At 44.5% G+C, this 27,984-nt stretch overlaps 1 protein-coding gene across 2 annotated transcripts in view; it reads right to left on the reverse strand.

Moving 5' to 3' along the window:
- Positions 1-6,892: 6,892 nt before the first annotated feature.
- The window catches only part of LOC102449763 (transcriptional regulator QRICH1-like), a 40,130-nt gene continuing 19,038 nt past the window's right edge, over positions 6,893-27,984 (reverse strand). For both annotated transcript variants that reach the window (XM_075928084.1, XM_075928077.1), the window contains exons 3-9: positions 26,406-26,562; positions 24,339-24,493; positions 20,688-20,802; positions 20,488-20,596; positions 13,178-13,329; positions 7,782-7,866; positions 6,893-7,427 (exon numbers count right to left, since the gene is read on the reverse strand). In XM_075928084.1, coding sequence (XP_075784199.1) covers positions 7,241-7,427; positions 7,782-7,866; positions 13,178-13,329; positions 20,488-20,596; positions 20,688-20,802; positions 24,339-24,493; positions 26,406-26,562 — 960 coding nt within the window. In that variant the 3' untranslated portion in view covers positions 6,893-7,240. The remainder of the gene's footprint in view (positions 7,428-7,781; positions 7,867-13,177; positions 13,330-20,487; positions 20,597-20,687; positions 20,803-24,338; positions 24,494-26,405; positions 26,563-27,984) is intronic.

Genomic DNA, 27,984 nt, shown 5'->3' on the forward strand with positions numbered 1-27,984 from the left:
GAGCAACACAGCTGGGACCCAGGCTTGGGGAAGCATAGCGAGCTGGGGGCCCGGTCACTTTGCTTTCCGTCACCCAGGTGAGTGGGGGGAGGCCCAAACCCTGCTGCCATCACCAAGCCCTGTCCCAGTAGTCCCCTGGGGGCACAGCAGAACTTAAGTTGAGGGATGGAGTAGGAGTGGAGCAGTGGCAGAGTAGGAACAGGGAAAGGGGAGGGGGAGGAAAAACAGTAAGGAGGGCATATAACCCTGAATAACTTTTGCTTACATTAATAAAATACTTCAAGTGGAAAAATATATTGCTTATGCCACTTACTTTGTCAACAGGTTATACTTGTGACCTTAATACTTTTCCAAAGTACACATTTTCAGGGCTAACAAAAACACTTAAAGGGGCAAGAGGCTAGGGCCAACAAAATTCCTTTTGGGGGGAGGGGGGTAACCTGAGTTTGAGAATGTTGATGTGGACAGAAGCTCCTTTAATCTGACCTATGGACCCTTGGAGGCAGGCAACTTAGTCCAGCAAGGAGATGTCCACAGTAATGATCATTCAAACTAAATGGATGCAAAAAAAATGTTACTTTAATACAAACCTTGAAAAGATCCATTCACCAGTTGCGGGAGCAGAAAACTTATTGGGATAGATTGTGGTTAGAGGTGTGACTACATTCTGTCAGAGGCAGTAAGGGAAAGGGAGCAGGAGCTGCGGGGAGCCAGCTTAAGAGCCAGTTCCCCCAGAACCATCTCTGCTGGGGCAGGGGAGGTAAGGGGGTAGCAGGGACCTGCTATGAGCCAGGATAGCTGATTCCCAGCTCATGCCAGGCTCCCACCCCTCCTTCTCACCCCATCCCCTGCTGCACTCCAGCTTTTTTACCATTAAGACTGGTGCACAGCAGGGGGACCCAGCCCAAGCTAGGAATCAGCTGGCCCAACTCACACCTGGTCCCCTTGATGTACTTCAGCCTTTTAAATGTATTAAGTGCTGTGGAAGAAAACATTGTCCTCACTCTGTTTGTAAGCAACAAAAGTAGCCAGAGGCAGTTTTATTAGGAGCTGCAGCCAGGGAAAAACTGGTTGGGGGGGGGGGGGGAAACGAACACACACACACACACACACACACACAAAGCAGATCTTCGAATACAAGCAATTATGAAGCAGTTTATATACTGTCCAGTACATGTAATAACAACAACTAGTCTCCTTCCCATTACAAACACCAATGGCTAACAGTTATTTTAGTTCCACCCAGATGCACCTTATCTCAAGGTCCCTGCCAGAGTCAGCATTCTATCCTTATCTCCGTATGGAGGCGAGGGGCAAAGGCAGCGTCTATTTACAGATCTTGGGTTGTCAGGCCACAGACTTAGCCTGACTCTTGCTCTCTTGTTAACAAGACCAAGATGGCTGCACACAAATTCCCTTATTCCCTTTTCCTGCCTCCACGGTCCCCCCTTTTGTGCTTACAGCACTACTACCTTTCTAAACCTTTATTTTCATTAAACATTACATAATTAGTACAAACAAAAGCTATTTCTATTACTACATCTTTTACAACAACAATCAAATACAAAACCTTTAATAAGCAAAAGCAATATAATCATTAATATCCCCAATATAATTCTAGGATGGGGCTGTTCTATAATTTTAGTAACATAACACAACATATCATAATTAATACACCAGAGAGAATGTGCTATGGATTAAATGGATTTTCAGAGATTTCTTTGGACCTCTGGTGAACGCAGATTTTGGTATCGGTCGAGTACTAAGGTAATCCAATTAAAGAGTATTTGGAACTTAAGGGTTAATTGCATCTAAAACCAATCGGGGAGGGCAGGTACATGCTGATGGTACCCGTCCGTAAGCACAGAGTCCAAATCAAAGGGAGAAACCCAAACCACTCCCACACGTTTCTCCTTGGCAATATACAATACTTCGCTTCTTTCACCAAGGTCAGTTCTTAGTGTCCTTTTGTAGTCAGAAATCTTTGGGCTTTGGCGGTGTCAGAGGAGCAAACTTTTCCTCTTTTTTTTCCTTGAAACAGTCATGAAATAAGGGGAGTCGTCACTCCCTCACATATCCACTTGGGCTCAAGGTTCGGCTGACCCCCCCTTGCATTCAGAACTCCCTTCTGGGAAAGCCCTGGTGCTGCTGGAATCTGCTTACTTCTCAGAGACCTGGGCAGCAGCATTCATACTCCACTCATTACATTCACACTCAGCATGCTTTTCACACAGAAGTTTTCCTCCCACATTTAGATGCATCTCTCTTTATGGACCTCATTCATATTTGGGGCGGCAACCAACACTTTCCCCACACACACACACACAGAACCACAGCAGTTTCCCGCACTGCATAAACCTAGGTGCCTTATGTTCGGACGCAATACAATTTTCTTCCCGTACCCGGGGCAGCACCACCAAAACCACAGCAGTTCCCAGCACTGCATAAACTTAGGCCTACTCGGGGGTAGCAAAACAACCTCCCCGGAACTACTTTGCTTCTGACCTTGTTGCAGATTCAAGAAGTTCGGATGGCCTGAGCCTGCAAGAAGCAACGACCCTACTGGCAGTCCTCCTCCACACCCCGGTAGAGATTTCAAAAGGTCTATTATCTCTCATTTGGTGCCCTGGGGATGAAGGGGGCAGTCTGCAGCCACTGTCGCTGTCTTCAATCAGGCGTTGCCATCCGAGTCTCAGCACCAAATTGTGGAAGAAAACATTAGGCTCTTAATACATTTAAAAGGCAGAGCCACAGTGGGGTTAGCGCCCAGGGCCAGGAGCTAACCCCCCACTGCAGATCCCCTCCTTATCAATTAATCAATGGAAAATCCATCAATTCGTTGAAAGGGCAATAGGCAAGTTCCTGCTGTGGACTGTCGGTACTACAGTAGGGTAGTGATAAGATTTCACAACAAAACTTTCTGTGGGTAAATAGATCCTAGCAGTTGAGTACAGAGTGGGTCTAATGAAGTCTATGCACTATACCAGTGAGAGTAGACTTTTCCAGGTTTTCAAGGCCATTTCTGGTTGCTGGCTGGATCCCAAGAAAGTGGAACCTTGAGGGTCACTAAGATGAGGAAAGTGGAGCTATTCCCGCACTGAGGCGGCAAGCTGTGTGGACAATGAAGACCTTTGTAAAGATGCTTGGGCCAGATGAAAAGATAAAAGGGATGACATGATACAAGTTATGATTCATGCTAATGATTGTCTTTGAGATGGGTGCATACTTAATAAAGATATGCATCCTGGAGATTGAAAACAAAGACCCAGGATCTAAGGATGGAGCAGTTCCTACTAGGATCACTACAGGCAGTCCCCGGGTTACGTACAAGATAAGGACTGTAGGTTTGTTCTTAAAGTTGAATTTGTAGGTAAGTCAGAACTGTCCAGATTCAGCTGCTGCTGAAACTGACCAGCAGCTGACTACAGGAAGCCCAAGGCAGAGTTTCTCTGCCCCCAGCTTCCTGGAATCAGCCGCTGATCAGTTTCAACAGCAGCTGAATCTGGACGCCTGGGACAGAGCAGCTGGGGCACTGCCAGGTAGGTCCCCGCAGCGCTGCACCTTGGCACTGCGGGGACCAACCCGGCAGCACCCCAGCTGCTCTACCACAGGCGTCCCCAAGTCAGCTGCTGCTGAAACTGATCAGCGGCTGATTCCAGGAAGCCCGGGGCAGAGCAACTCTGCCTCGGGCTTCCTGTAGTCAGCCGCTGGTCAGTTTCAGCAGCGGCTGACTTGGGGACACCTGGAGCAGAGCAGCTGGGGTGCTGCCGGGTTGGTCCAGTAGCGCCGAGGAGCGGCGCTGCGGAGCCAACCGGCAGCGCCCCAGCTGCTCTACCACAGGCGTCCCCGAGACAAGCCTGGTCTGTTGGGGGGGGGGGGGGGGCGCGCACTAGCTGCACCCCCCCCAGCAGACCAGGGTGACGTGGGCGGCGGGACCGAGACGCCTCTGCGTCTCCTCTGCGTCTCCCTGGTCTGCTGGGGGCCCGGGTCCTCCGCGGCTTTGCTCCGCATTTCCCTGGTCTGCTGGGGGGAGGGCACCCAGCAGACCAGGGAGACGCAGAGCAACTTTTCTCGCCCCGGAGGACGCGGGCGGCGGGACCACAGCATGTTTGGACGGTCCCGCCGCCCACGTCCTTCGGGGCGAGAAAAGCCCCGTTCGTAAGTACGGATCCGACATAAGTCAGATCCGCGTAACCTGGGGACTGCCTGTATTCTGAAATGCCGCAAAAAGACAGAAATATTCAGACACTTCAGGTCTACAGATTATCTTCATTCACCTGACTCTGTGTGAAGTAGAATAAAACCTCTTTGGGGCAAATTCAGGGAAATTGCTGCTATCATCTGCACAATCAGGAAAGATTACACCTTCAGTTTAGGAGACTTTCATGAGAAGGCAGGAAAGGGGTGAGGAATATGGAATGAAATTGTTTCAGAGGGACTCTATAGCCCTCCTCCAGCATCCATCTGTCTGATGTGATAAAGTCCCAGTTCGGTAGATAATGGAAGAAAAAAATCTCCAAAGAATAAATTGAGGGGGAAGCTGAGCAGCTTGAGAGCCAACATAGACCTGTTGCATCCTTCTGTCCCTGGGCTGGTGTCTCAGCAATCAAGAAGGGTATGGACATTGTAGATTAGCTGTTTGACAGACAGGAATGGATGAATCCTAATGCTCTTTTCCTTCTGTTTACAATATGCATATACTCCTTATGAATGATTTGAAGGCAGTGTGGATAAAGCTTTTTATAGCCACAGTAGCAGCATTTAATCCTCTAGTGAGATTGCTGTATAAAATACCTTAGCTCAACCTTAGGATTGTTACAATCCCTTGGTTAGAACAAGCAGTGGGAGGTCATGCAAGTAGCTGCTACAAGCAGGACTCAAGCCTTTTATGATTGCTCATTTCAAGACCTATTCTCTCTGTCAATCATTATCATGTGTTTACTAACTATACTAGTTAGACTCCCATTACAAAGCAGCTATTAGGCTATTCATCTTAGCAGAAACTAATCCCAGGTACTTGCTCTTGACAACTGTATTTATGATGTTCTGGCCAGCAAACACTGTACACTTTGACAAACCAGATGTAGCTCTGAGAAAAGCTAGTTCCAAAAGAGATAGGTGGATTGATTGTGCCGGCTTGACTAATATGACTAAAGGAATAGGGGTCTGACTCTGAAGAAAGTAATTCTGAAAGCATAACAGTGAGAACATTAGGAAAGAATTTTAAATGGACAGAAAAGGTTCGTCGCTTTACAAGGGGGGGGGGTGGCTATTCCTGAAAGGAAAGAAGCCTGATCATTTGTAATTGAAAATGAGTTTGGACATGGCTGTCAGGACAAGCTTTTATTACCAGAGATGAACTGGATTATTAAGTCTTATCCCTCTTACCGTCTCTCTTCATAGTAGAGATGGGAGACAAACATGTTCAGAATGGTCATTTGCAACAAACACTTTCATTTAAGTTTTTCTAGATATTTACAGCAGGTTGTGTATGTGTATATGCAGAGAGAACAAGAATGTGCACATACTGGTACAAACCAGATTAGATGCCATGCTGGCACTAGGTGTCATGCACTGCATTAGATGTTACTATTGAAAGTGAGAAATATCTCCCATCTTGGATCAAAAGCTACTATCTCCACTCATAGTACAATTATAAAATGGCAGGGTTCTTCTTCAGTCAATAAGCCTTTGAAAAAATGTGATCTTAACCTATTGTTTATGTGCAATATAGTCTGAGTCTGGTTTTAGTGAGCTATTCAAGAATAGTTGGTCACTGTTTCAGCTTTGTGTTTAAAATGTAATTCTCAAAAGCAAAAAGTTTATTTTCAAGACATTTAGTGTTGAATTTGTAAATAAGAACATAGTATAAAAATACTTCCACTAACCAACTCCATTTTTCTTACTAATGATCTATATTGTATTATAGTGTGAAGAATATACAAATTCTCTCTGGAAAAAGGCAAACTTACCTCAAAAAGATACTTTACCGCCACTGCTACAATGCTGAAGTGACTAGGCTGTAGTAAGGCACTGAAGTAAATTTGTATCAATGTGTGTTATGTAAGCCCTCTGTACATACCCAGTTGATTCCAATAAAGCAGGGGTGGGGAACTTACAACCCAAAGGCCAGATTCAACCCCCAGCTTCTCTGGATCTAGCCCCTGAGTCTTGGGGCTCCCCGCCCCCAGTACCAGGGAGCTTGCACTGGTGCTTCAAACCCACAGCCCCCCACCCTCACACTCATCCAGACCTCATACTACAACCCTGCTTCCCGGAAGCCCCCTCCCACAGACTAAACCACTCATTTTTGGCCCATCCTAGAGGCAGGGGGCCTACAAAATCTACTTGCCTAGACCCTAGTATGCAAGGGGAATGTGGGGAGTGTCTTCTCAATTGGGGGCCACATCAATGAGGGCTTTGTTTTTGCTTCTATACTTTTGTGCAGACCCCCCTCCCAAAGAAAGGTTTCTCACCCCTGCAATAAAGCTTCAAGAATGTAGTGAACAATCTACCAATGAACATACCCCCAACCTAGAAATAGGAACAGTCAGAGAGATTCTGGTGTTTTTATTGCTTTTGAAGTGAGGTAAATGCTTTCCTCACTAACTAAAGAAAGCTATCCAACCTTGTGCAAATATTAGCCACAAGGCCTTTAAGACTGTTAATACTGTAGGAGAAGTAGGAAGCCTATTTTCCCAAAGTCAATCCTTTGCAAACAGACCAGTCATGGAAGTATCCTTTTAAACAAAGGGAAAAAATTAAAGTAATTCTTGTTTTGGAGAGAAAACTATGCTTCTACTGCACTATTAGCAAATCACTGAGTAAAATTACTTTACACTATAACTACTATTTCCATTCAGGACTTTGATTAAAAAAAACTTAATTCATATACAATTTCTACTATCAATTTAGTTTAAAGAGCTCCATACTCACAAATTAAACAAAATGACATGTTTAGGACTCTGATTTACTTGGTGTTACATAGTAGTACTAGAATCCACATCTGTCCCTATTTAGATGTTACTAGAAATTAGACAATTATGTTGGACAAAATAAGAAATCCACTTTATGGAATTTAGCAGATTGGTACTGTTAAATGCTATTTACTCATAGTAGTCAATCATTACTAGTAAAAGAAAGTGTTAGCTACAGCCATTCTTTCATTCCTTACTCAAAATATAATATTTACAAGTTTGTGACAAGGGCAATGTTGTAACTTATCCATTTGTCCTTGATGCTATGCTGATATATGGGTCTTCACATGTGCTTCCTGCACTTCCTTGACCATCAGAATTCTGGTCAACATCTGCTCCATCGCATCCACTTTCACAGGCTGAGCAGAGTACCAGATTGGACTGTTTGGTGCCACAACTGGTTCAGGGACCAGATAGAAGGTATCACTCGGCCCTTTGGCACCCTGGGGGCTATAAAGAAAATTTGAATTATACTAAGCAACATACTACATAGTTTTGACTCCTTTGAAGAGTAAAATTAGTACTGAATTTCTTGTTTATTATGTAGTAAGACTTATTTGTTCCCACACACTAAAAGTTGCGAGCTTTAGGCATTCCTGTCTGAAATATTAGTGACCCAACCCTTCCAGTCTGTATCTGGCGAGAGGTCTTTGTTGCAATGTCAAGTCCAACTATTAAATGAGGAAAATCAATCGTAAGAGAAAATCTTTCTCTGAGATCTGCTGAAGATGTTATAGCTAATATGATGAAATGCTATTTAAAGCCATCAAATGTTTTAAACTAGTGTAGAAAATAAGCCCTTACCATTTAAAACAATAGAAGTCATACAGTTTTATGGGGCACTGCAAAGGGTTGTCTGGGTTTTCAGGTTGTTCCATGTAAATCTCATCTGCAAATCAAAGAGAGGTAAATAGGGAGCAGTAAGTTCACCATACAACATTTAGTTTCAATAAGGTATTCTTACAGGTCAAATTTTTTGATCCATGGTAACAGTCTTATTTCAATGTGGTACCTTTAAAGTGTTTTATAGTAGTGCAATACTTCAATAGCAGTCATGCCATTACTGTAGTATGGAGAAACTTATTGCTCTGCCTGTATCTTACCTAGTCTGTAGAATAAATGATTCTCAGTTTAGGAAAACAGTCTCATATGTTGTGGTAGCAGATGATCAGTATAGCTAACATCTCAGTACAGGCAGTCCCCGGGTTATGTACAAGATAGGGACTGTAGGTTTGTTCTTAAGTTGAATTTGTATGTAAGTCGGAACTGGCGTCCAGATCCAGCCGCTGTTGAAACTGACCAGCGGCTGACCTCAGGAAGCCCAAGGCAGAGCTGCTCTGCCCCGGGCTTCCTGTAGTCAGCCACTGGTCAGTTTCAGCAGCGGCTGTCTTGGGAACACCTGGGGTAGAGCAGCTGGGGCGCTGCCGGGTTGGTCCAATAGCGCCGAGGTGCGGCGCTGCGGGGACGTACCCGGTAGTGCCCCAGTTGCTCTGTCCCAGGCGTCCAGATTCAGCCGCTGTTGAAACTGATCAGCGGCTGATTCCAGGAACCTGGGGGCAGAGAAACTCTGCCTTGGGCTTCCTATAGTCAGCCGCTGGTCAGTTTCAGCAGCGGCTGACTTGGGGACGCCTGGTGCAGAGCAGCTGGGATGCTGCCGGGTTGGTCCAATAGCGCCGAGGAGCGGCGCTGCGGGACCAACCCGGCAGCGCCCCAGCTGCTCTACCCCAGGCGTCGGCGAGAAAAGCCTGGTCTGCTGGGGGGGGGCTTTTCTCGCCACGGAGGACGCGGGCGGCGGGACTTCCCAGATGCACAGCGGTCCTGCCGCCCGCATCCTCCGCGGCGAGAAAAGCCCCATTCATATGTAGGGATCCGACGTAACTCGGGGACCGCCTGTATGTACAGCCCTCCACAGGGCTGGAGCACACAATCTACTAGCCTGGGCTTTCCAGGCTCTGGTGTGCAAGGGGAATATGGAGAGTGTCTTTCGGTCTCTCAGTAGGGGACCACATTAGTGAGGGGCAGGGTGTTTTTTGGGGTGGAGCTTCTCACTTGCTTTATACTTGCTAAAGCAAAGATGAGTTGTATTGATCACCTAAAACATAAGGACTTAAGTAACTTTACTTGTAACTTGAACAATGTGTTTATATTTACTCTTATCAGTGATGAGTTCTCTGAATGTATGAGGTGAAAACCTAGCCCCAGTGAAGTCAATGACAAAAGCTGCATTTATTTAAAAGGGGCCATAATTTCATTCACTGTGTCTGCCAGGACACCGTCATAGAAGTTGCAGAACCAGTCTAAAGCAGTATGATGAGTATGGGCATGTGCGCACCACTCTGAAGATCCACTAAAATAATCAATGACTGTACAACTCACTGCCCCCTAAATGTCTTGATTTTGAAAAGCCTTTTAAAAAATTATAAATGTTTTTGGGACTAGGACAAATTTTAAAATTCTCTGCATGTAAGAGATGGGACTTTCCCCTTGCAATCCGTTCAATGGAATTTGAATCACACTTGCCTAGTGAATGCCTGGATATTGTGGAAGGGATTGTATTGTAAACAGGCAAAAATTATGTTGTAAGCAACTTCCCCTGGAGAAGTAGAGAAAGTATCATTCCTCAAACTGGCCAACGAGAAAGGCGATGAGGGGGAGAAAGAGAAGAGGTGATACTATCAACCTTTCTAAGGATGCCAAACCCTCCATTCTTCTAAGTAATTGCTATGCAGTTTCCTTTAATGAAGATTTATTTATTAGTACCCCATATTTTTAAAAGGTTGGTTAAGCTCTCTGGAAACTAACTGATGGCCTCCATTCAGCACTTTGGGATTAGCTGCAAACCAACTGCTCAAATTGAGTTTCATTAAAAGCCTTATATGCTTAAGTTAAGAGATTAGCATTCTTCACTGCAGTAAAGGGGATGCAGAGTGACTTCCATTAAAGTAGCTCTGAGAGGCCTCAATCACCATTACAACCCTAGGCCAACAAAAATTGTGGGTTCCCACCTCAATTTAAGATAAGCTGTGACAAGTGACCATCAAGCAAACTACAAGAAATGCTCACAAGAATCTCTGGCATCATAGGGAAGCTGTACAGTTATTCCCACAAATCATATATTAGAGTACCTCAAACTTTTGCAGCACAAAGAAAGGGTTATAGAAAGCCATGTTATTCAATACTTGCAGAAAGTGACCCAAAAGAATAAAATATGCATTCAGCCTTTCTGGAAACCAACTCTATTCCAGAAAATTACAGAATGCAGTGTTGAATGCTCTTGCAGAGTTTGAATGTACCCTCTCATTCTATAAGTTAGAAATCACTTCAAGAGTTCACTTGTACATCCATAGTCCTCTGGGGGCAAGGGACAGTCCACAGGAACTGGGGGCAGAGATTTCATTTGAGCATGCATCTGATGCTGTTTCTTTCAGTTGATTATGCCCTACATCTGTAGAGAAGACACCAGGGGAGGACTGGCAATCAAAATAGGCCCGGGAAATGGGTTGAGAACAGCCCACTTTATCTCAAAGAATTTTTTAAAAATTTACTCTTTGACCCCATTAGCCACACCCCTGGCCCGTTAACCACACCCCTGACTCCCATTAGCCAGGCCTCTGGAGGTAACACACTCAGGGCAAGACGGACACATGACCAGAAGTAAAAGGTGTTATGTGACCCCTCTCTAAGGACTTTTCCCAACATCTTCCTACCAATATGGATTAGTTTGGCCCCCCACCAAACTTCCCTCATGCAACTATCCTGCAATTGCATTAACCCAATGTGTGTGATATTAACTCGGGGGCGGAGAGGTTGGGGGAAGTGTTCCCTCTAAGAGTTTCCTCCCATGAGCAGAATGAATTTTGTGTTGTGCACCAGTACTGAGTTTGTGGCTTGTCTGGATGTGCCACTGTGGCACCCAAGTTATTAATAAATCTCTTATAAACCTCTACCTTTTCCCTCTGCTGCCATGTCTCCTCCCCTTGCTCCATCAGCTCCCCGGTGCCTGCTGCCCCCCAACCCCTCACCCTCCTCTACTGTCCTGACTCCTGCCCTTCTCACTGCCCTCAGCCCTCCTGCAACCTCCCCTCCTCCACCAGCCCCTCTCCCCGTGCCTACTCCTCCAGTAGCCCCACTCTGATCATGTGAGGTACCCCTCCTCATCCCCTCTCCTAACACCTCCCTCTACACACCCGCTGGAGTCTGTGATCGGGCCCCAGAAGTCCTCGCAGCCCTGGCCCCAGCTGCTTCAGGGGCTCCAGAACAGAAGCTGGGCCGTGCAGTGCAACTCTGGGCCAGGCAGTTTTAAAGCCCCGGGTGTGATGTCACACCACGCCCGGGTGTCTCCCCTCTCAGCTGCTGCGCAGCGTTTGAGCATGCCATGCATGCGCTCCCTTGGCCCCAAAGTGCCCCGTACATGGCCAGCTCTGGGGAATTTAAAATGCAGGGCTGCAGTGCCCTGTCACAATCCCCCTCCTCCTCTAGCAGCCACCAGCTGGTCCTCAGAGAACGGCCCCCCGGGAAATTCCTGATATCCCACCATGCCAGTCCACTCCTGGAAGACACTCAACTGTTATGGGACTGAGTGTGTAGCTAGACCTGTAGTAACTGAAGAATGAACCCAAGCAGCACTTGACAATTCAGAGGACGTAATGAATTGTCATTTGTTAAACTTCCAAAACAGGCTACTTCCATGGTTCCAAACTATTTTAGAAAATAAGTGGGACAATTGCCTGCTAGTATACTGAAGACAAAAAAATCCTCTTCCCTACAGAATGCCAATGTGAACTCCACACAGAGATTGATGACAGGTTTGTTTTAAGGAGAGAGAAACAATCTGAAGAGAGCACATATGCTCCACCAAGGCAGAAGTGTGCACGCAAGATTGCAAATTAGGAGCAAGGAAATGGTCCAAGCATTTTGAGCATAACGGATTTTAAATATGCATAGCGTAATGACACCTGTGAAGCAATCCTACTGTCTGGGTTTCTAAAAAAAACAAATGTAAAAAAGATTTTTTTTTAAAGAGATAAGCATGGAAGGAGAAACAAAAAAAGGGAGAGTTTTAATAAAAGTTAGCAAAATGTGTCTAGCTCCAAAAACATGAAAGTTGTAATTTAAGAATATTGAGTGCTAGCCTACTTTTGCTCCAATTGATTTAAGACAATGTTGAGTACATTTGAGGGTCCCAGCTTAGGTGTGCATCACTAGAGGTTGGGAACAATCTAAAGCTCTGGTCCTGAGATTGGCTCTACACAGGCAAACCCCCTGCTCCCCAGTAGAACCCCACTGATTTAAATAGAGCTGTGCACAGTTCTCTCTGCAGAAACAGGGTCTAAGAATATATATCCACTAACAGTGGTGCTCAGACTCCATGTCAGTAAAGGGCAACTAAGGTTAGTGAGTGTGGCCCATGAGTGGCCCTTCATCTCAGTGGACTGCAAGATTGAAATCGGGCATGTGCACTAAGCATGACCCTAAGAATAAGATTAAATACATTGCACTTGATCCTCCTTCTTTATCCATGCCTTTCAAACACGAAGTGATCCACTAAGGGCAAATTAAATTACCAGCAAAAGTAACAAGCAGAGGGAGCACACAACTTACAATTTTGTGTGTGCAATCACAAGCACCTCACACATGCCCTTGCTTTAAATGGTGTCTCACTACTCATTTTGCTAGGGGTTGCTCAATTCTCCCCTCTGCTGCAGGATCCGCCTCCATTCCACCCTTCCCTCAAACCGCCACCTGGCTTCTTCCCTGACTCCTCCCCTGGACATGCCCCATCCCTCCAAGCATTTCCAGAACAACATGAATAAGTTGATTCACATCCCATCCTTGCTCCTCCTCCTCCTCAGACTCTGAATGCCACAAGTCAGTTGATTTGCAGCATTCAAAGCTTTGGGAAGAAGGGGGAGGATCGAAGATGGGTGATTCATAGCACTCTGAAAGTGCTGGGATGGAGGAGAAGGAGTAGGTAAGTGCAGGAACCCAGAACATGAAAGACTCAGTGGAAGAGGGCAGAGGGGAGGTGCATGGGCCTCACATAGAACCCTGATGGGCTGCATATGGCCCGCCAGCTGCAAGTTAGCCCACCACTGCTCCAAACTGCCAAAAAGGCTTTTTAGTCATGTCTTTCACAGTCTTAGTGGCAAACAATTTGTGATGATTTTAATGATTACTATTCTAGTCCAAAGAGTTCAAACCTTGAAGTCCTCCCAGAATCTGTCCATAAAGCCTGAGGGATTGTATTATAGAACATTTGTCCTTTCCGATGCCTGTATTTTTCCTGGTCTGCTTCAGTAGTTTAGAAAAGGCTAGCTGTTCATGCTGCTCCACTGTTTTCAATATGAAATACCTACTCACATACAATGAAAAGAGAAAAACAATTATAACTCAGTTTTAACTAGAGAAAAAAAGTTGGCAAACTAGGCAGGAAATGCTTGATTTGATTTTTTTTAAGTGAGTGGAAATATTTTTTTAAAACCATTCCAGAGTCTCAGTAAAAAAATACAGCTTTGAATTGTGGATCAAATTCTGATGTTACACCTGTGTAAACCCACAGTAATTGTATTCACTAGTATTGTTTTATGGCATAGCAAGAGTTCAGAATTTAAAAAAAAAAATCACATTTTTACTTCAATCAATTATTTGCACTGATCTAGACCCAACATCACATTTCAGAAAGGTCACTTCTGCGTTGTGCCAAAACTAGAAGTGACTGCATAGAGCTGAAACATTCTTTAATTTCTCACTACACAGGTGTTTCATTTTGAATACTAATCTGTAGACTTGATCCTGGAAGTAACTGAACTCACATTAGTAATGACAGCAAAGCAAATATTTTATACTGGATCAGATACTATAGAAAATATCACTTAATCCTGCAAAGATTTATGCACATGCTTAATTTTAAAAATTGTGAGTAGTCTCATGGAAGTCTCTGCTGGATGGGGTGTTAGTGAAAACTCAAGGGTTGTTTGAACTTTTACTCCGCTTGTAATATGCTCCTAATTTGGTTACCAGGAAGTTTTAGGGATTATTTAAAATGTTGCTTAACAGACAATCAGCTCTGCCTTCTACCTTTGTAAATCAAAGGAATGTAAATCAACATGAAAGAGAAACAGGAAGATGGACTAAAAATAATTAACCTAAAATCAGATACTCCACCTGATATACTATTTATTATAGCACAGTAAACAGGATAATATTTCAAAATAACCCAGTTCTGAATGTTTCCTCAAACAAAAAAAGTGTTAGAAATGAAGGAAGGACAAATATTGGTACACTTTTGAATAAAGTCACTTAGAGTATGTCTACACAGGGGTACAATGTTTACGGCTGGCCCAGATTATTTGAGTTGGACTCTAGGGCTGAAAAATAATCTAGATTTGGGGACTTTGACTGGAGCCTGAGCTCTAAGACAGTACAAGGGGGAGGATCCCAGCACTCATTCTCCAGCAGGAGACTGAACATCTATTTACACAGCTGTTTTTTGCACTACAACCCAAGTCCACAAGTCTGAGAGACAGGTGACGTAGTTCAACCAGATCTTTAATCCTTACGTAGATACACAAAACTCAAAGAGCTCAGCGTGAGTCTTTTAATTTACTTCACTTGACTTTGGATCAGTGCTTAACTGCTTTGCAGAATTGCATCCTTAATTTTTAGCCTACTGACAGATCAAAGATGCATAACAGTGACCAAGGAATGTACAGTACATCCTATTGTGACATCATTTAATTCCAATGTGTTTCAAGTTATTACACACAAATTCATTTACACTATAAATAGAGTAATGCTGTCTTTATTTTGCAATCTTATAAAAGACTGTATATAGTTTATGTTTTTGGCAAAACATTTAAGTCTCAATACTCTAATATTTTGATGCATTTTGTAATTAATGTTAATATTCTTTTGTGTTTTTGTTGATTCTGGTGCAGAAAGAAAACTGGTAAAAATCTAGGAATGGAATTTTTTAAAATGGCAGCAACAGAGAAAATACAAAACTTGCCTTGCACAGAACAGTTATGATTTTCTTTAGTAAAAACTAAGGCAAACCTGACTATTTTAAAAGAAACGATACTATTTACCAGATAATTTTAGTCAAAATCAAACCAACATGAATTGAAACAGTTACTTTAAAGCTTGAGTAAATGTTTATCTTAATGCTTTTGTCAATGCACATCCCTAATCAGAGTCAAATTATCATCTGGTAACATAATTGACCCCACACAGCATGTGGTCAGGAAGAATCACTGATTTAATGTCTAAATATTCTGGAGTTATTTTTAATGTAGTTTTATACCGAGAAATAATATATATTTATACAAAAGGAAGAATAAGTCAATACGTATGATTAGGGCTCGCCAAGCTGCAGCAAACCCCGCTCGTCAGCTACGCTGTCCAGCGATCTGCACATGCGCAGATCGCCCGAACCTGGCTCTTCCGGGTTGTAATCTACTCGCTAGTCCTTGTTTCCAATGTCTTTTTAGAATATTAATCTCAAGTTAAGACAAATAAAATATAATTCAATATCAACATAATTAAATTAAAATTCTAAATTATGAAATTAGGGTAAGCAAGTAATGATGGAAAGAGCGGGGAGGGAAGTTTAATTGCTCATGACACTAATCAATATTATATTAACTTTCAACTATGGTTTATTTGCATAAGAACATAATGGCCTGCTTGGTCAGACCAATGGTCCGTCTAGCCCAGTATCCTGTCTGCCGACAGTAGCCAATACCAGATGCCCCAGAGGGAGGGAACACAACAGGTAATTATCATGTGATCCCTCTCCTGTCATTTATTTCCAGCCTCTGACAAACAGAAGCTAGGGATACTATTCCTACCAATCCTGGCTAATAGCCATTGCTGGACTTAACCTCCATGAATTTATCTAGTTCTTTTTTGAACCCTCTTAAAGTTCTAGCCTTCATCACATCCTCTGGCAAAGAGTTCTACATGTTGACTGTGCATTGCATGAAGCAGTACTTCCTTTTGTTCATTTTAAACCTGCTACCTATGTGTTTCATTTGGTCATCCCTAGTTCTTATGTTGTGTGAACAAGTAAATAACTTTTCCTTATTCACTTTTTCCACATCAATCAGGATTTTATAGACCTCTACCATATCCCCCCTTAGTCTCCTCTTTTCTAAGATGAAAAGTCCAAGTCTTTTTAATCTCTCTTCACATGGGACCCATTCCAAACCCCTAATCATTTTGTTGCCCTTTTTTGAACCTTTGCAGTGTATACCTAGTGTGCTCAGTATTTAAAATGGGACTGTAATTGGGAACAATATTAATGTTTAGAAACTGACAGGAGAAAAAGAAATACCAAGTTAAGAATTTACATTAGCAGAATACAAGGACTGTATCTCATAAGACTCAGCAAGGAGTCCTGTAATAGTTTTGATATAAATATTGATTATGGTTGTGAAAGTAACCAACATGACAGAAAAGTAATATTAAAAAAGAGGAAATTATTTAAATTAAGATTTTTGTCTTTCACTACTTAGCTTGTGAAAAATAAAATATGAGTAAACTACTAGCCAACACACACTAACTGTTCTTGAGCCGTCAGTTTACCCTGTGCACTAAACACCAAGACAGAATAAGAATCTGAGCAAAAAAGGCTGATAAGGTTTTGGCAAGCATTAAAGTATATTTATTGATTTATCTGTTTGGTATGCAGGGAATAGAAGTAGTGTGGGAAATCTTTTCAGTAAGTTACAACTAGGGGCATAGGCGTGCGCAGCACATTTCATTAGGCTGTGCACCCAAAGAATTTTTTTTAAATATACTCTTTGACCCCCATTAGCCACACCCCGACTCCCATTAGCCACGCCTCTGGAGATAACACTCTCGGTGCAATATGGACACATGACCAGAAGTAAAAGGTGTCATGTAACCCTCCCCCCCAAAGGACTTTTCCCACTATACTCCTACCAATAGGGATTAGTTTAGCCCTCAGCAAACTCCCCTCATGCAACTATCCTGCAATTGCATTAACCCAATGTGTGTGACATTAACTCGGGGGGCAGAGAGGCTGGGGGAAGTGTTTTCTCTAAGAGTCTCCTCCCATGAGCAGAATAAATGTTATGTTGTGCACCAGTACTGAGTTTGTGGCTTGTTTGGATGTGCCACTGTGGCACCCAAGTTATTAATAAATATCTTATAAACCTCTACCCTTTCCCTCTGCTGCCATGTCTCCTCCCCTTGCTCCATCAGCTCCCCGGTGCCTGCTGCCCCTCCTCCAACCCCTCACCCACCTCTGCTGTCCTGACTCCTGCCCTTCTCACTGCCTTCAGCCTTCCAAAGACCTGCCCCCCTCCACCAGCCCTTCTCTCTCCCCGTGCCCACTCCTCCAGTAGCCCCACTCTGATCATGTGAGCTACCCCTCCTCATCCCCTCTCCTAACACCTCCCTCTACACACCTGCCCTGCCTCTCTCCTCTGGTGCTGGTCCCTCCCCTGCAGGTGTCTGCCCTTCTGCTTCACCCCCAGAATCCCCTGGCACCTGCACCTCCCTTACCCCTGCACCCTCCTGGTGCCTTCCCCTTCCCTCACTGCCCTTGCCCCCTTTGCCCTCTTTTTCATTACCGCCCTCTGCCCATCCCCTTACTGCCCTCTGCCCCTGTTCCCCCACACATGCCTTGCTTCATCCCCACCTTCCTCTTGCCCACCCCTTCTTTCAAGCCTTCTCCTGGCACCTCCCCTTCTCCCCTCTAGCCTCCAAAGCTGTTACCCTCTCCTCTCCCAGCATTATCCTGTCCCCGCCTCACTGACACATCCCCCCTCCTGCTCTTTTCCTCATTGTCTCCACTTGGCCCCCTGGCATTTGTCTCTCCTCCACCCTGTCCATTGGTGCCTTCCCCTTTCTTCTCCTGACTTGCCCTCCTCCCCTCAGCACAAACCCCTTCATCTCTGACCCTTTCCCCCTATTTTATCCCTCCTCCTCCAGCAGCCGCCATCTGGTCTGTAACAGAGTTCTAGAGTCGTCCTGACTTTCACCCTTCTGGTGCTCCCCCTACTCCAGCAGTCTCCAACCTTTTTTCACCCAAGATCACTTTTTAAATGACAGAACAAGCCAAGATATACCACCCCGCCCTCTCTATTCTCCTGCTCTCCATCACTTGCTGCCCCAATCCTTATACTGCTGTTCCCCGCCCCCCCAATTCTTCTGTAGGAAGAGGTTTTTCCAATATTTGGCTTGTCTAGACTAGACCAAATGTCAGAAAACCCTTCTTTTGGAAGCCCCCTTATTCCTCGTGGAAATAGGAATATAGGGGTGACCGAAAGATCATGTTTGCTCTTCTGCTTTTTTTAGTGGAAGAACAAATGCATTCCTGGATGCAGAAGAGTTTTTCTGGGATATCTCCAGAATCCTGAAAAACTCCTGCAGTCTAGCCATACCCTTGCTGTGTTGAGACAGGATGTGCAGGCTCTGGGATGGGAATGAGGGATTTGGATGTGGGAAGGGGTGAGAAGTGCAAGCTGTGGGAGGAAATCTGGATGCAGGAGGAAGGTGGGGAAGAGGACACTGGCTCGGGGAGGGGGCTCCAGGCTGGGCAGTGTTGGGGTACTAAGCAAGCCACTGGTTTGTGGATGTGAGGGTGCAGGAATTTGGGTTGGGGTATGTGAGGGGCTCAGGGCAGGGGGTTCCAGTGTACAGATATAGGGTGTGGGGCAAGGAGGAGTGCAGGAGTGGCTGTGGCCAGATGGGGGCTTGTCCCCACTTGGATATTTGTTGGCCAGGCTTCATTTTTAAATAAAATACTATGACAAACGCAAAAAGTTTCTGCATTGTCTTTATTTAGGAGAAGAGCAGGGAACTTGTCTTGATTCAAGGGTCACTGACCCACAGAAAAGTCAGTTGGGAGCAGGGGACATGGTACTGGGAAAGGGTGCCAGTGGGGGCAGGGTTCTGCGGCTGGGGGCAGGGGAGAGGGAACAGGGTGCTGGGGGGGGGGGCAAGGGACAGGTTTCTGCAGCAGGAGGCAGGGTGCCGGGGGAGGTTTCTGCAGGGAGGGCAGGGGGACAGTTCTGTGGCTGGGGGCAGAGGAGAGGGAATGGGGGCAAGAGGGTGGGGACAAAATTTGGGGGCAGGGAGTCCCCTACACCAGCCTCGGAGGGAAGCCTCCACCATGCGCTGCCCCCCGCGGAGGAAGGAAGCCCCATTGAGCACTCCTTCCTCCCTCCCGCCAAGCAGGGAAGCCGTGCACACGACCCCTTGGGGCCAACCCCCCCTCCCGCGGAGCAGGGAAGCACGCGCACATGGCCCCTCTGGGCACAACCCCTATGGGCCAGCTGCGCTGCTCCCGACCCAACCCCTCCCACTCTGGGCCAGCCATGCTGCACCCAATCCCCTACCCAGGGCACCCCCACCCGGGGTTTAAATTCACTGTGCTTGACGGGGTGACATTGCTGCGTCCCTGACACCTCTTTCCGTGGGGTCCTAAGACCCGCCGGTTTTGACCGCACAGCAGTGCATGCGCGGCAAACCCAGAGCGGCGCCCATTCCCCAGAGCGCCGAAGCGGCACTCCTTCTAGTGCAGGGGCTCGCGAAACATTTGGGTGTGCCTGTGCGCACCTGGCACACCCACGATTAGGAGGCTGTGTCCCCTGCTCTCTGCATTCACCAATCCCCCTCTCGTTGGAGTTTAGGCAACCTTGGCTCTCCCCTTGGCCACTGGGAAAGGCTGGACTGTGGCTGCATCAGTCCAGGCCCCTTCCTCCACACCCTAGCCCAGGGTCTCCACTCCCCCACCAAACCCCGCTGCACCAGCCCAGGTTCCCCCTTTTCCCTCCTCCCCCCTGCCCTTCCCCACCATCCCAGACCCTTCTCCTTCCCCCCTCCATAAGCCAGGGTCCCTTCTCTCCCCACAAACTAGGGTCCTTTCTCCCTCCATTGGCCACCCCACACCCTCTCTCTCCCCCCCGCCCAACACTAACCCTCCCCCCTCCCAGCTGTAGTGTGTGCAAGGCCTGGCTCTAACCCAAGTGGCTGGGGAGGCACAGGAGTGCCCGCCCGCCCCGCCTGGAGTGCAGTGAGGCACAGGTAGTGCCATGGTACATGGCGCTCTGGGGCACTGCAGCCTGCTGAGGTATGGAAAGCAGCAGCGCGGGGGGCTCCTATCCCAACCTCTCCACCCTGTGGTCCCGCCTGCACAGCTCACGGCTGCGATGTGGGGTCTGCCAGCTACTGTGCATGTTTCTTGGCGTTGAAAGCCCTTTGGGGTGGGGGTGGAGAAAGGGGAGTAGGGGCTTAGTTTAAAATAGCAATTCCAAGCGGGGAGGGAAAGCAGCGAGGCCAGGCTCAAGCTGGGATAGGGAGAAGGGGGGAGAGATAGTGGAGGCACGTGGGACCCAGAGTGACATGACAACCTCACTATCATCCTACAGGAAAAACTGAGAGAGACTGAGAGAGTGAGAGTGAGAGTGAGAGTGATTAAGCCGGTTGGGTAAGCTACATGGACTTAGACATGAACGACTTTCATATAAAACATTCTTACTTTGTGTTGAAATACATCAACGTAAACAGGAGAATAGAAGGAGAATGTGCTCCAAGTTGTTTGCAATCCCATAACATTTCCTCCGTAATACAACTGGACAGAATATACCCTGAAATACAAATATTGATGAAAATAAATTCGTGTCAGAACATACTAGTCAAGTACAGATTTCTTTTTCTCCTCAGTGTTTCTCCACTTACCAGAGGGGCTCACTCTTGGACACCATCCCTTCACCACTGCATGAAGTCTTTCCATAAACTTCACGTAGTAAAGATCAGCAAAAATGTTGTCAATTCTGTCATTATCAAACATATACTGTGAATAAAAAAAATGAAAGAGATGTGGATAGGAGAAATGGAATAAAAGCTTTGTTTTACTATGCCTTGTTTCATAATTAAATTAGTTAACCTTGGTACATCTCCACCATAACATGGCTTGGAATGTAAACGATACAAAAAATGACTTCATACAGAAGAACAGGAACGGTCAGTCTTTCATCATTTCACACAAATATTTCCCCTACAAACGTGGGGCAGCCTAGTGGAATTTAAATGATTAATTGGGAAAAAATAATAATCCTATGTTTTTAATGACCAAATGACAAGGTTCTATTGACTCTTGCATGGGAAAGCAATTTCGCTAAACTGGTACACTTTTAAAAATTGGATTTTAAGATGGTTTTATATATTACTACAGGGGAAAAAAAGAAACAAGTCTCTTCCATCCAAGTAGTCTGTTTTAATAATGCCTAGCATACAGGGATATGGATCAGTTCACTCCATTTAGACTTTAGTTATCTTAAGAATAAAATAAAAAGTTTTGCAGAGAGTAGGGATGTAACAGAATAACCATTTACACGGTTAACCTATAAGCCCAGACTTATCGGTTATTGTGAATAATTAAACACATGTTCCTGCCCTGCTCCTAAGGAGCTGACTGATGCCCTGCACTGCTGCTTCTGTATCAGAGTCCATAGCACAGGGCAGCAGCCAGCTCTCCAGGAGCAGGGCTGGCAAGCTGGAGTTAGTATGCACCAGGGCAGACTTAAAAGCCAGCTCCCAGCATGCCTCAGTTCATAATAGCATAAGAATGGCCATAATGGGTCAGACCAAAGGTCCATCTAGCCCAATATCCTATCTTCCAACAGTGACCAATGCCAGATGCCCCAGAGGGAGTGAACAGAACAGGGAATCATTAAATGATCCCTCTCTGGTCATCCATTTCCAACATCTGACAAACAGAGGCTAGGGACATCATTCCTACCCATCCTGACTAATAAGTATTTATGGAACTATCTTCCATGAATTTATCTAGTTCTTTTTTCAACCCTGTTAAAAGTCCTGGTCTTCACACCATCCTCTGGCAAGGAGTTCCACAGGTTGACTATGCACTGCATGAGAAAGTACTTCCTTTTGTTCATTTTAAACCTGCTATCTATTCATTTCATTTGGTGACCCCTAGGTTCTTACATTATGGGAACAAGTGGATAACTTTTCCTTATTCCCTTTTTCCACACCAGTCAAGATTTTATAGACCTCTATCATATCCCCCCTTAGTTTCCCCTTTCCTAAGCTGAAAAGTCCCAGGCTTTTTAATCTCTCTTCATATGGGACCTGTTCAAAACCCCTAATCATTTTTGTTGCCCTTTTCTGAACCTCTTCCAATGCCAATATAACAAATGAGGCAACCACATCTGTATACAGTATTCAAGATATGGGCATACCATGGTTTTATATAGAGGCATTCTCGGTCTTATTCGCTATCCCTTTTTTAATGATTCCTAACATTCTATTTGTTTTTTTTTGACTGCCGCTGTACATTGACTGGATGTTTTCAGAGAACTATCTACAATGACTCCGAGATCTCGAGTAGTTATAGCTAAATAATCCCAACTATACATACAATATGATGGGGACTAATTTTTTCCAATATGCACTACTTTACATTTATCAACATTAAATTTCATTTGCCATTTTGTTGCCCAATCACTTAGTTTTGTGGGATCTTTTTGAAGTTCTTCACAGTCTACTTTGTTCTTAACGGTCTTGAGCAGTTTAGTATCAACTGCAAATTTTGTCACCTCAATGTTGACTCCTTTCTCAAGATCCTTTACAAATACGTTGAATAGTATCGTTCCTAGTATGGACCCTTGGGGAAAACCACTAGTTACCTCTCTCCATTCTGAAAGATCCCACCTTTTGTTTCCTGTCTTTTAACCTGTTATCAGTCCATAAGAGGACTTTCCCTTTTATGCCATGACAATTTACTTTACTTAAGAGGCTTTGGTGAGGGACCTTGTCAAAAGCTTTCTGGAAATCTAAGTACACTATATCCACTGGATTCCCCTTGTCCACATGCTTGTTGACCCTCTCAGAGAACTCTAGTAGATTAGTAAGGCATGATTTCCCTTCACAAGAACCATGTTGACTTTTCCCCAACAAATTATGTTCATCCAGGTGTCTGATAATGTTATTCTTTTCTATGATTTTAACTACTTTGTCTGATACTGATGTTAGACTTACCAGTCTGTAATTGCCAGGATCACCTCAAGAGCCCTTTTTAAATATGGGTGTCACATTAGGTACAGAATGTATTTAAAAGGATAGATTATAAACCACAATTAATAGTGCCGCAATTTCACATTTGAGTTCTTTCTGAACTCTTGGTGAATGCCATCTGGTCCTGGTGACTTATTACTGTTACATTTATCAATTTGTTCCAAAACATTCTCTAATTGTTGGAGTGGAGTATTATTCTTTTTATATTTGTATTTTAGGTTTAATAATGTAGCAATGTAAGGTAACATATTACCACATTTAATATTGTATTAAATTAAACCCTTTAGTTGAGTATATATATTTCCTTGTTTTAAAGTGTAGTGAGTTCAGTAAGTAAAGAGATAGCGTTTTGGTATTGTGTCTATCTTAATGAGATTAGAAATATTGAAGGCCTAGGCCTTTGATGTGATTGGTTTTGATTTTGATTTTGCTTCATATAAAATATTGCTGTTTACCTTTGAAAGAGTCTCTGAGAAAGACTGTTTGTGTGAATGAGAAATGTATCATTGTAAAGATAAAGGCATGAAGGCCACTGTTAGAGCCAGACGGCCAAGAAAGGAAGGGGTAACCGGGTGAAGACAGATTTGTCGGTGACAGAGGAACCATCAGTGCGTGCCCATGGTCAAGGATTGATCAAACTGGAAGATTGCCGACTAACGTGGAGCGAGCACCCCAAGAGACAATTGATTACAGGATGAGCTTTTCAGAGATGTTTAGGGAATGTCAACATCAAAAGGTAACAGTAACCGGTCACAGACTGACACAGCAAAATCCATTGAGGAGAGGATTATAAAAGCAGGGTGCTTTGCTATGGAACTTTGGGTTCGTCTTGCCACCAACTCCAGGAGAGCATCGGATCGCAACCGACAAAAGGGCCGGCTCTCCCTCTGTGATCGATCTGGCTGCCCACTAGGTTGATCCAGACGCTGGACTGGTAACTATAACATCGTCTGACGGGACTGTGTGTGTATGGTGTCTGTGTGTGAGAGTGACTAAAAAGCCATATGCTACTGTTGCATTCTCAATAAATGTGGCATACTGCTTTTTCCCCTATAAAAGATCTTGTGTGCTTCATTTAAGCATAACAATGACACCTTCAGATTTGTCACCTAAAAGAATAGCTGAGGTTTGGGAATCTGCCTAACACCATCAGCCATGAAGACTGAAGCAAAGAATTCATTTAGTTTCTCCACAACGAGTTTATTGTCTTTGAGTGCTACTTTAGTATCTCAGTCATCAATTCTTTGTGTATAGAAAGAGTCCACTAGTCATTCATCTGCATTTTGTGTTTACCTTTTGAATACAAAGAAATAAGTAATACAACATGTCTGCTTCATAAGAGGAACCATCTTGCTTTCTAGCTTCTTTAGTCATTAGGCACAGACCATAATTCAGTTCTGCTACTGGCACTGAAAGGACATCTTCCCTAAAAGTTATTGGTTTTCTTCCTATAGTGTGAAGAGAGCATATTTAAGCCAGGTTATTTTTCTCCAATAATTTGTTCAGTCAGCATAAACCTTTCTTCCCCTTAATGCTTTGTAGGATTTAATCGAAGACTGAATCATTCATGGGGTTTTTGGATGCTGAGGAGGTTGAGGATTTTAAGTGACACACCACTACAGCCACCAAGAAAAGAATTCTGGTACCATTTCCAGAGACTGCTATAGTTACAAATATTCTGAATGAGCAATTTACAACTAAGGCTCTGAGTAAACTGCATTGTATTTTGTATTAAATTAAAACAGCTTCAGAGGTAAATGTTGGAATTTTACAGAACACCAGAATATGCATGATTGCTGAGTCCCGTACCCTGCCGAGCTGCTGCATTTTTTCCAATAGAAAGCAGTCATCCCAGCTTCCATCTTTCATCTGAGGCAGCAGCTTCTTATGGGAGTTAGTGATCTGATACCATCTTGGGGAGGTAGTAAGTGGTAGGCTAGTCCCACTCTAGAGAGTGGGCATCACAAACTGTGGCAAGATAGGACCCACCACATCCATCCAATCCCACTCTGGCACACCTCATACATGCTCATGCTCCAAGCAGAAAATCCCTGTCTCAGCTCTGGCAAGGTCTCCTCTTGGCCTGCCAAGGACTGCTGTGTGCCATGCCAAGGTCTCCTACTCCCCATGCATTATCAGTAGGGATGTTAAAATAAGGTTATTTTACTAATGGAGTAGTTGATAGAATTTTTATTGATAACTCCATTAGTCATTAGGGAAGGCAGACAACTCAGTCCCGGCTCGTACCAGGGCTAAATCCTGCTGCGGCTCTGCAATTTAAAAGGCAGTAGGAACCGGGCAGCCTACCCCTTGGCTCCTACTGTGTTTTAAATTGCAGAGCGACAGCAAGATTTGATCCTGGACCCAGCACAAGCAGGGACTGAGCAGGGCTGCCTACCCAGTCAGCAGCAGTCCCTGTCTGTAGGGGAGAGGGGAGTAGGGATGTAGAAGAGTAGTCAACTACTGACAAGCCTACGCTTATTGGATAGTGTTGACTACTCACATTCCCCAGCCCGACTATAACCCTCACCCCATTCTACACAATCCTCTGCCCCATCCCTGAGCCCCTTTGACACCCAAACTCCTGCTGGAAAAGGGGGTGCAGTGGCCCAAAACAGCCACAGCAGTGGCCATAGCAGCTGGCCCAGGGACTGCCCAAGCTGCTCAGGCAGCCCCCTGGCTAGCTGCAAGAGTCAGGTAGATCATGGACATTCATGAAATCTGTGACTTCTATGACAGACCCAGTCTTATTTATAACTAATGGTCTAATTCTGCATTCCTTAATCATAGATTTCAATGGAATGACTTGTAGAGAAAGCTACTACAGGTTGAACCTCTCTTGTCCAGGACACACTGCTCTGGGAACATCCCTGGTCCAGCAGGACCACAAATATTGCTATACCAGAGAGTCCTAGCTGCAGATATTGAGAACAACTGGGGACAGAGTCGGTCAGATTGGCAGCCGCCTGCAGGATCAGTGACATAGGGGCCAGGGAATCCCGGGACCAACTGCCGCCCCACACACAGGGCCGGGGAACCCTGAAAGCAGAGCCCCAGGACTGACGCCCAGGAGCGGCTTAGGGGCAGCAGAGCCAGGCAGGTGAGCTGGAGGAAGTCAGACCTCTAGGTTGTCCCAGGGCAGCAGACAGGAGGGGAGCCCTGGGAGAGCCTGGACACCTGACCTCCCTAGTCCAGCAAACTCCCTTGTTTGGGACCATGCCAGTCCTAATGGTGCTGGACCAGAGAGGTTCAACCTCTACTGAACAAATGAATTATTAGCCCTGAATCATTAGATGACATATAAGGACATATCTTGTTTTGAGTGAACCATGAAAAAAGGAAAGTAAATTAAAATAATACTTCCAAAATGCTGATGGGTTTCTCCAACATCTTTCCATACATCCTCATTTTTTATTTGTGCCCAGGTCTTCCAGAAATTAGCTCCTTCTTCTGCTTTGAGTTTGCAAGGAAGGTGCAAGTCAGTCTGCATCTGCAAGCGTGACAGTGACTGAGAATCCTGTGTAACCAGAGGGAAAAAAAATAAGAGCCATTTCAGAAGGAGGGGGAGGGGAAGGTTTGCTATCGGCAAATAAAACAATAACTAAACATATATTGATATTGTACTTAGCAGTATTTAAGTCTTCTTAGTATTTCCATTATAAATTGAATCATCTCAGCAGTACTGCAACCTACTTTTAGATATGCAAAAGAAGAATATCCATCTCTAAATACAATCTGGTAATATGCTTTGTTTCAAGCAGTTTTGGCCACTATTTTTAAAAAGTACTTTGTCACTGAGTAGTGGAGTTTATTTAACTTTTGAAGGCAGAGAAAGTATTTATGGAAGTTAATGTTTTTAGATTTAAAGCTTTACTATTTTGCAGAACGAAAACCAAATGCTGAAATATATGCAGGATATTGCCTTTAGAAGTGTGACCTACTATGCACAGACCCCGATTTTACATAGCCTGGGCAAGTAATTTCAGACCACGTTTATTTATTTTCTTTCAATTCATAAAGATGAAATTGTAAAAGGGCCCACCGCCGTGCAGTCTGCCATTATTTATTCTCATAGAATTTGTATAATCCACATCCCAATCAGCTTCATCTCTTTACACAAAGAGAAGTCTCCAAAGCCTAATACCTTAAACCAGTGTTTCTCGATCAGTGGTACAAGTACCTTCAGTGGTACTTGAGAAGTCTCAGGGGTACATCAACACAACTGACATTTGGAAAAAACTGAATTTTGGTTTTAAGTTTTACAGCGCTTTATTATTTTTGTATTGTTTGGGTGTAAAAATTTCACCACCTGCCCAGCTACAATTAAGTTGTTTAAACAAATGTGTTCCAATGGCAGAAAAATTGTGTGTGTGAAAACTGTAGGTACTGGGAGTACTTACTTTTTTTTTTTTTAAAGGGGTACTTTATTAAAAAAAAAAGTTGAGAAACAGTGCCTTAAACCATATCCCTTGCCACCCACCTCCATCTTCTGTAAGTATTGACAGATTGATCTCCCAGCATGCCCTGAACAACAAATTAGAGATATTTCTAACCAAATGAGGCAGAGAAAGGGAGCTCCATAGCCAAGAAACCCCATGATTGGAATGCCACATTACACTTTCTTTTACAATATATTATGGATATTTGAGATCAAGTGCCTTACAAACATGGCCACCGAGACGTAAATTTAAAAAAAAACCACCACACTGAACACTCACCTAACTCTCCAGCCCCAGAAGGGGCACGTCTACACTGGGGAGTTATTTTAAAATAACTCCCTTTTTTCAAAACAACAAGCCGAGCATCCACAATACCAAGCCTGTTATTTTGAAATGGGCTTGTTATTTCAAAATAACTCCTGCTTATGAAGATGAATAAGCTTATTTCAAAATACTTATTTCGGGAATTATTTCGAAATAACCTGGTAGTATAGACATGG

The sequence above is a fragment of the Pelodiscus sinensis genome, chromosome 1 (assembly GCF_049634645.1).
Source record: "Pelodiscus sinensis isolate JC-2024 chromosome 1, ASM4963464v1, whole genome shotgun sequence".
NCBI classification, from domain to species: domain Eukaryota; kingdom Metazoa; phylum Chordata; order Testudines; family Trionychidae; genus Pelodiscus; species Pelodiscus sinensis.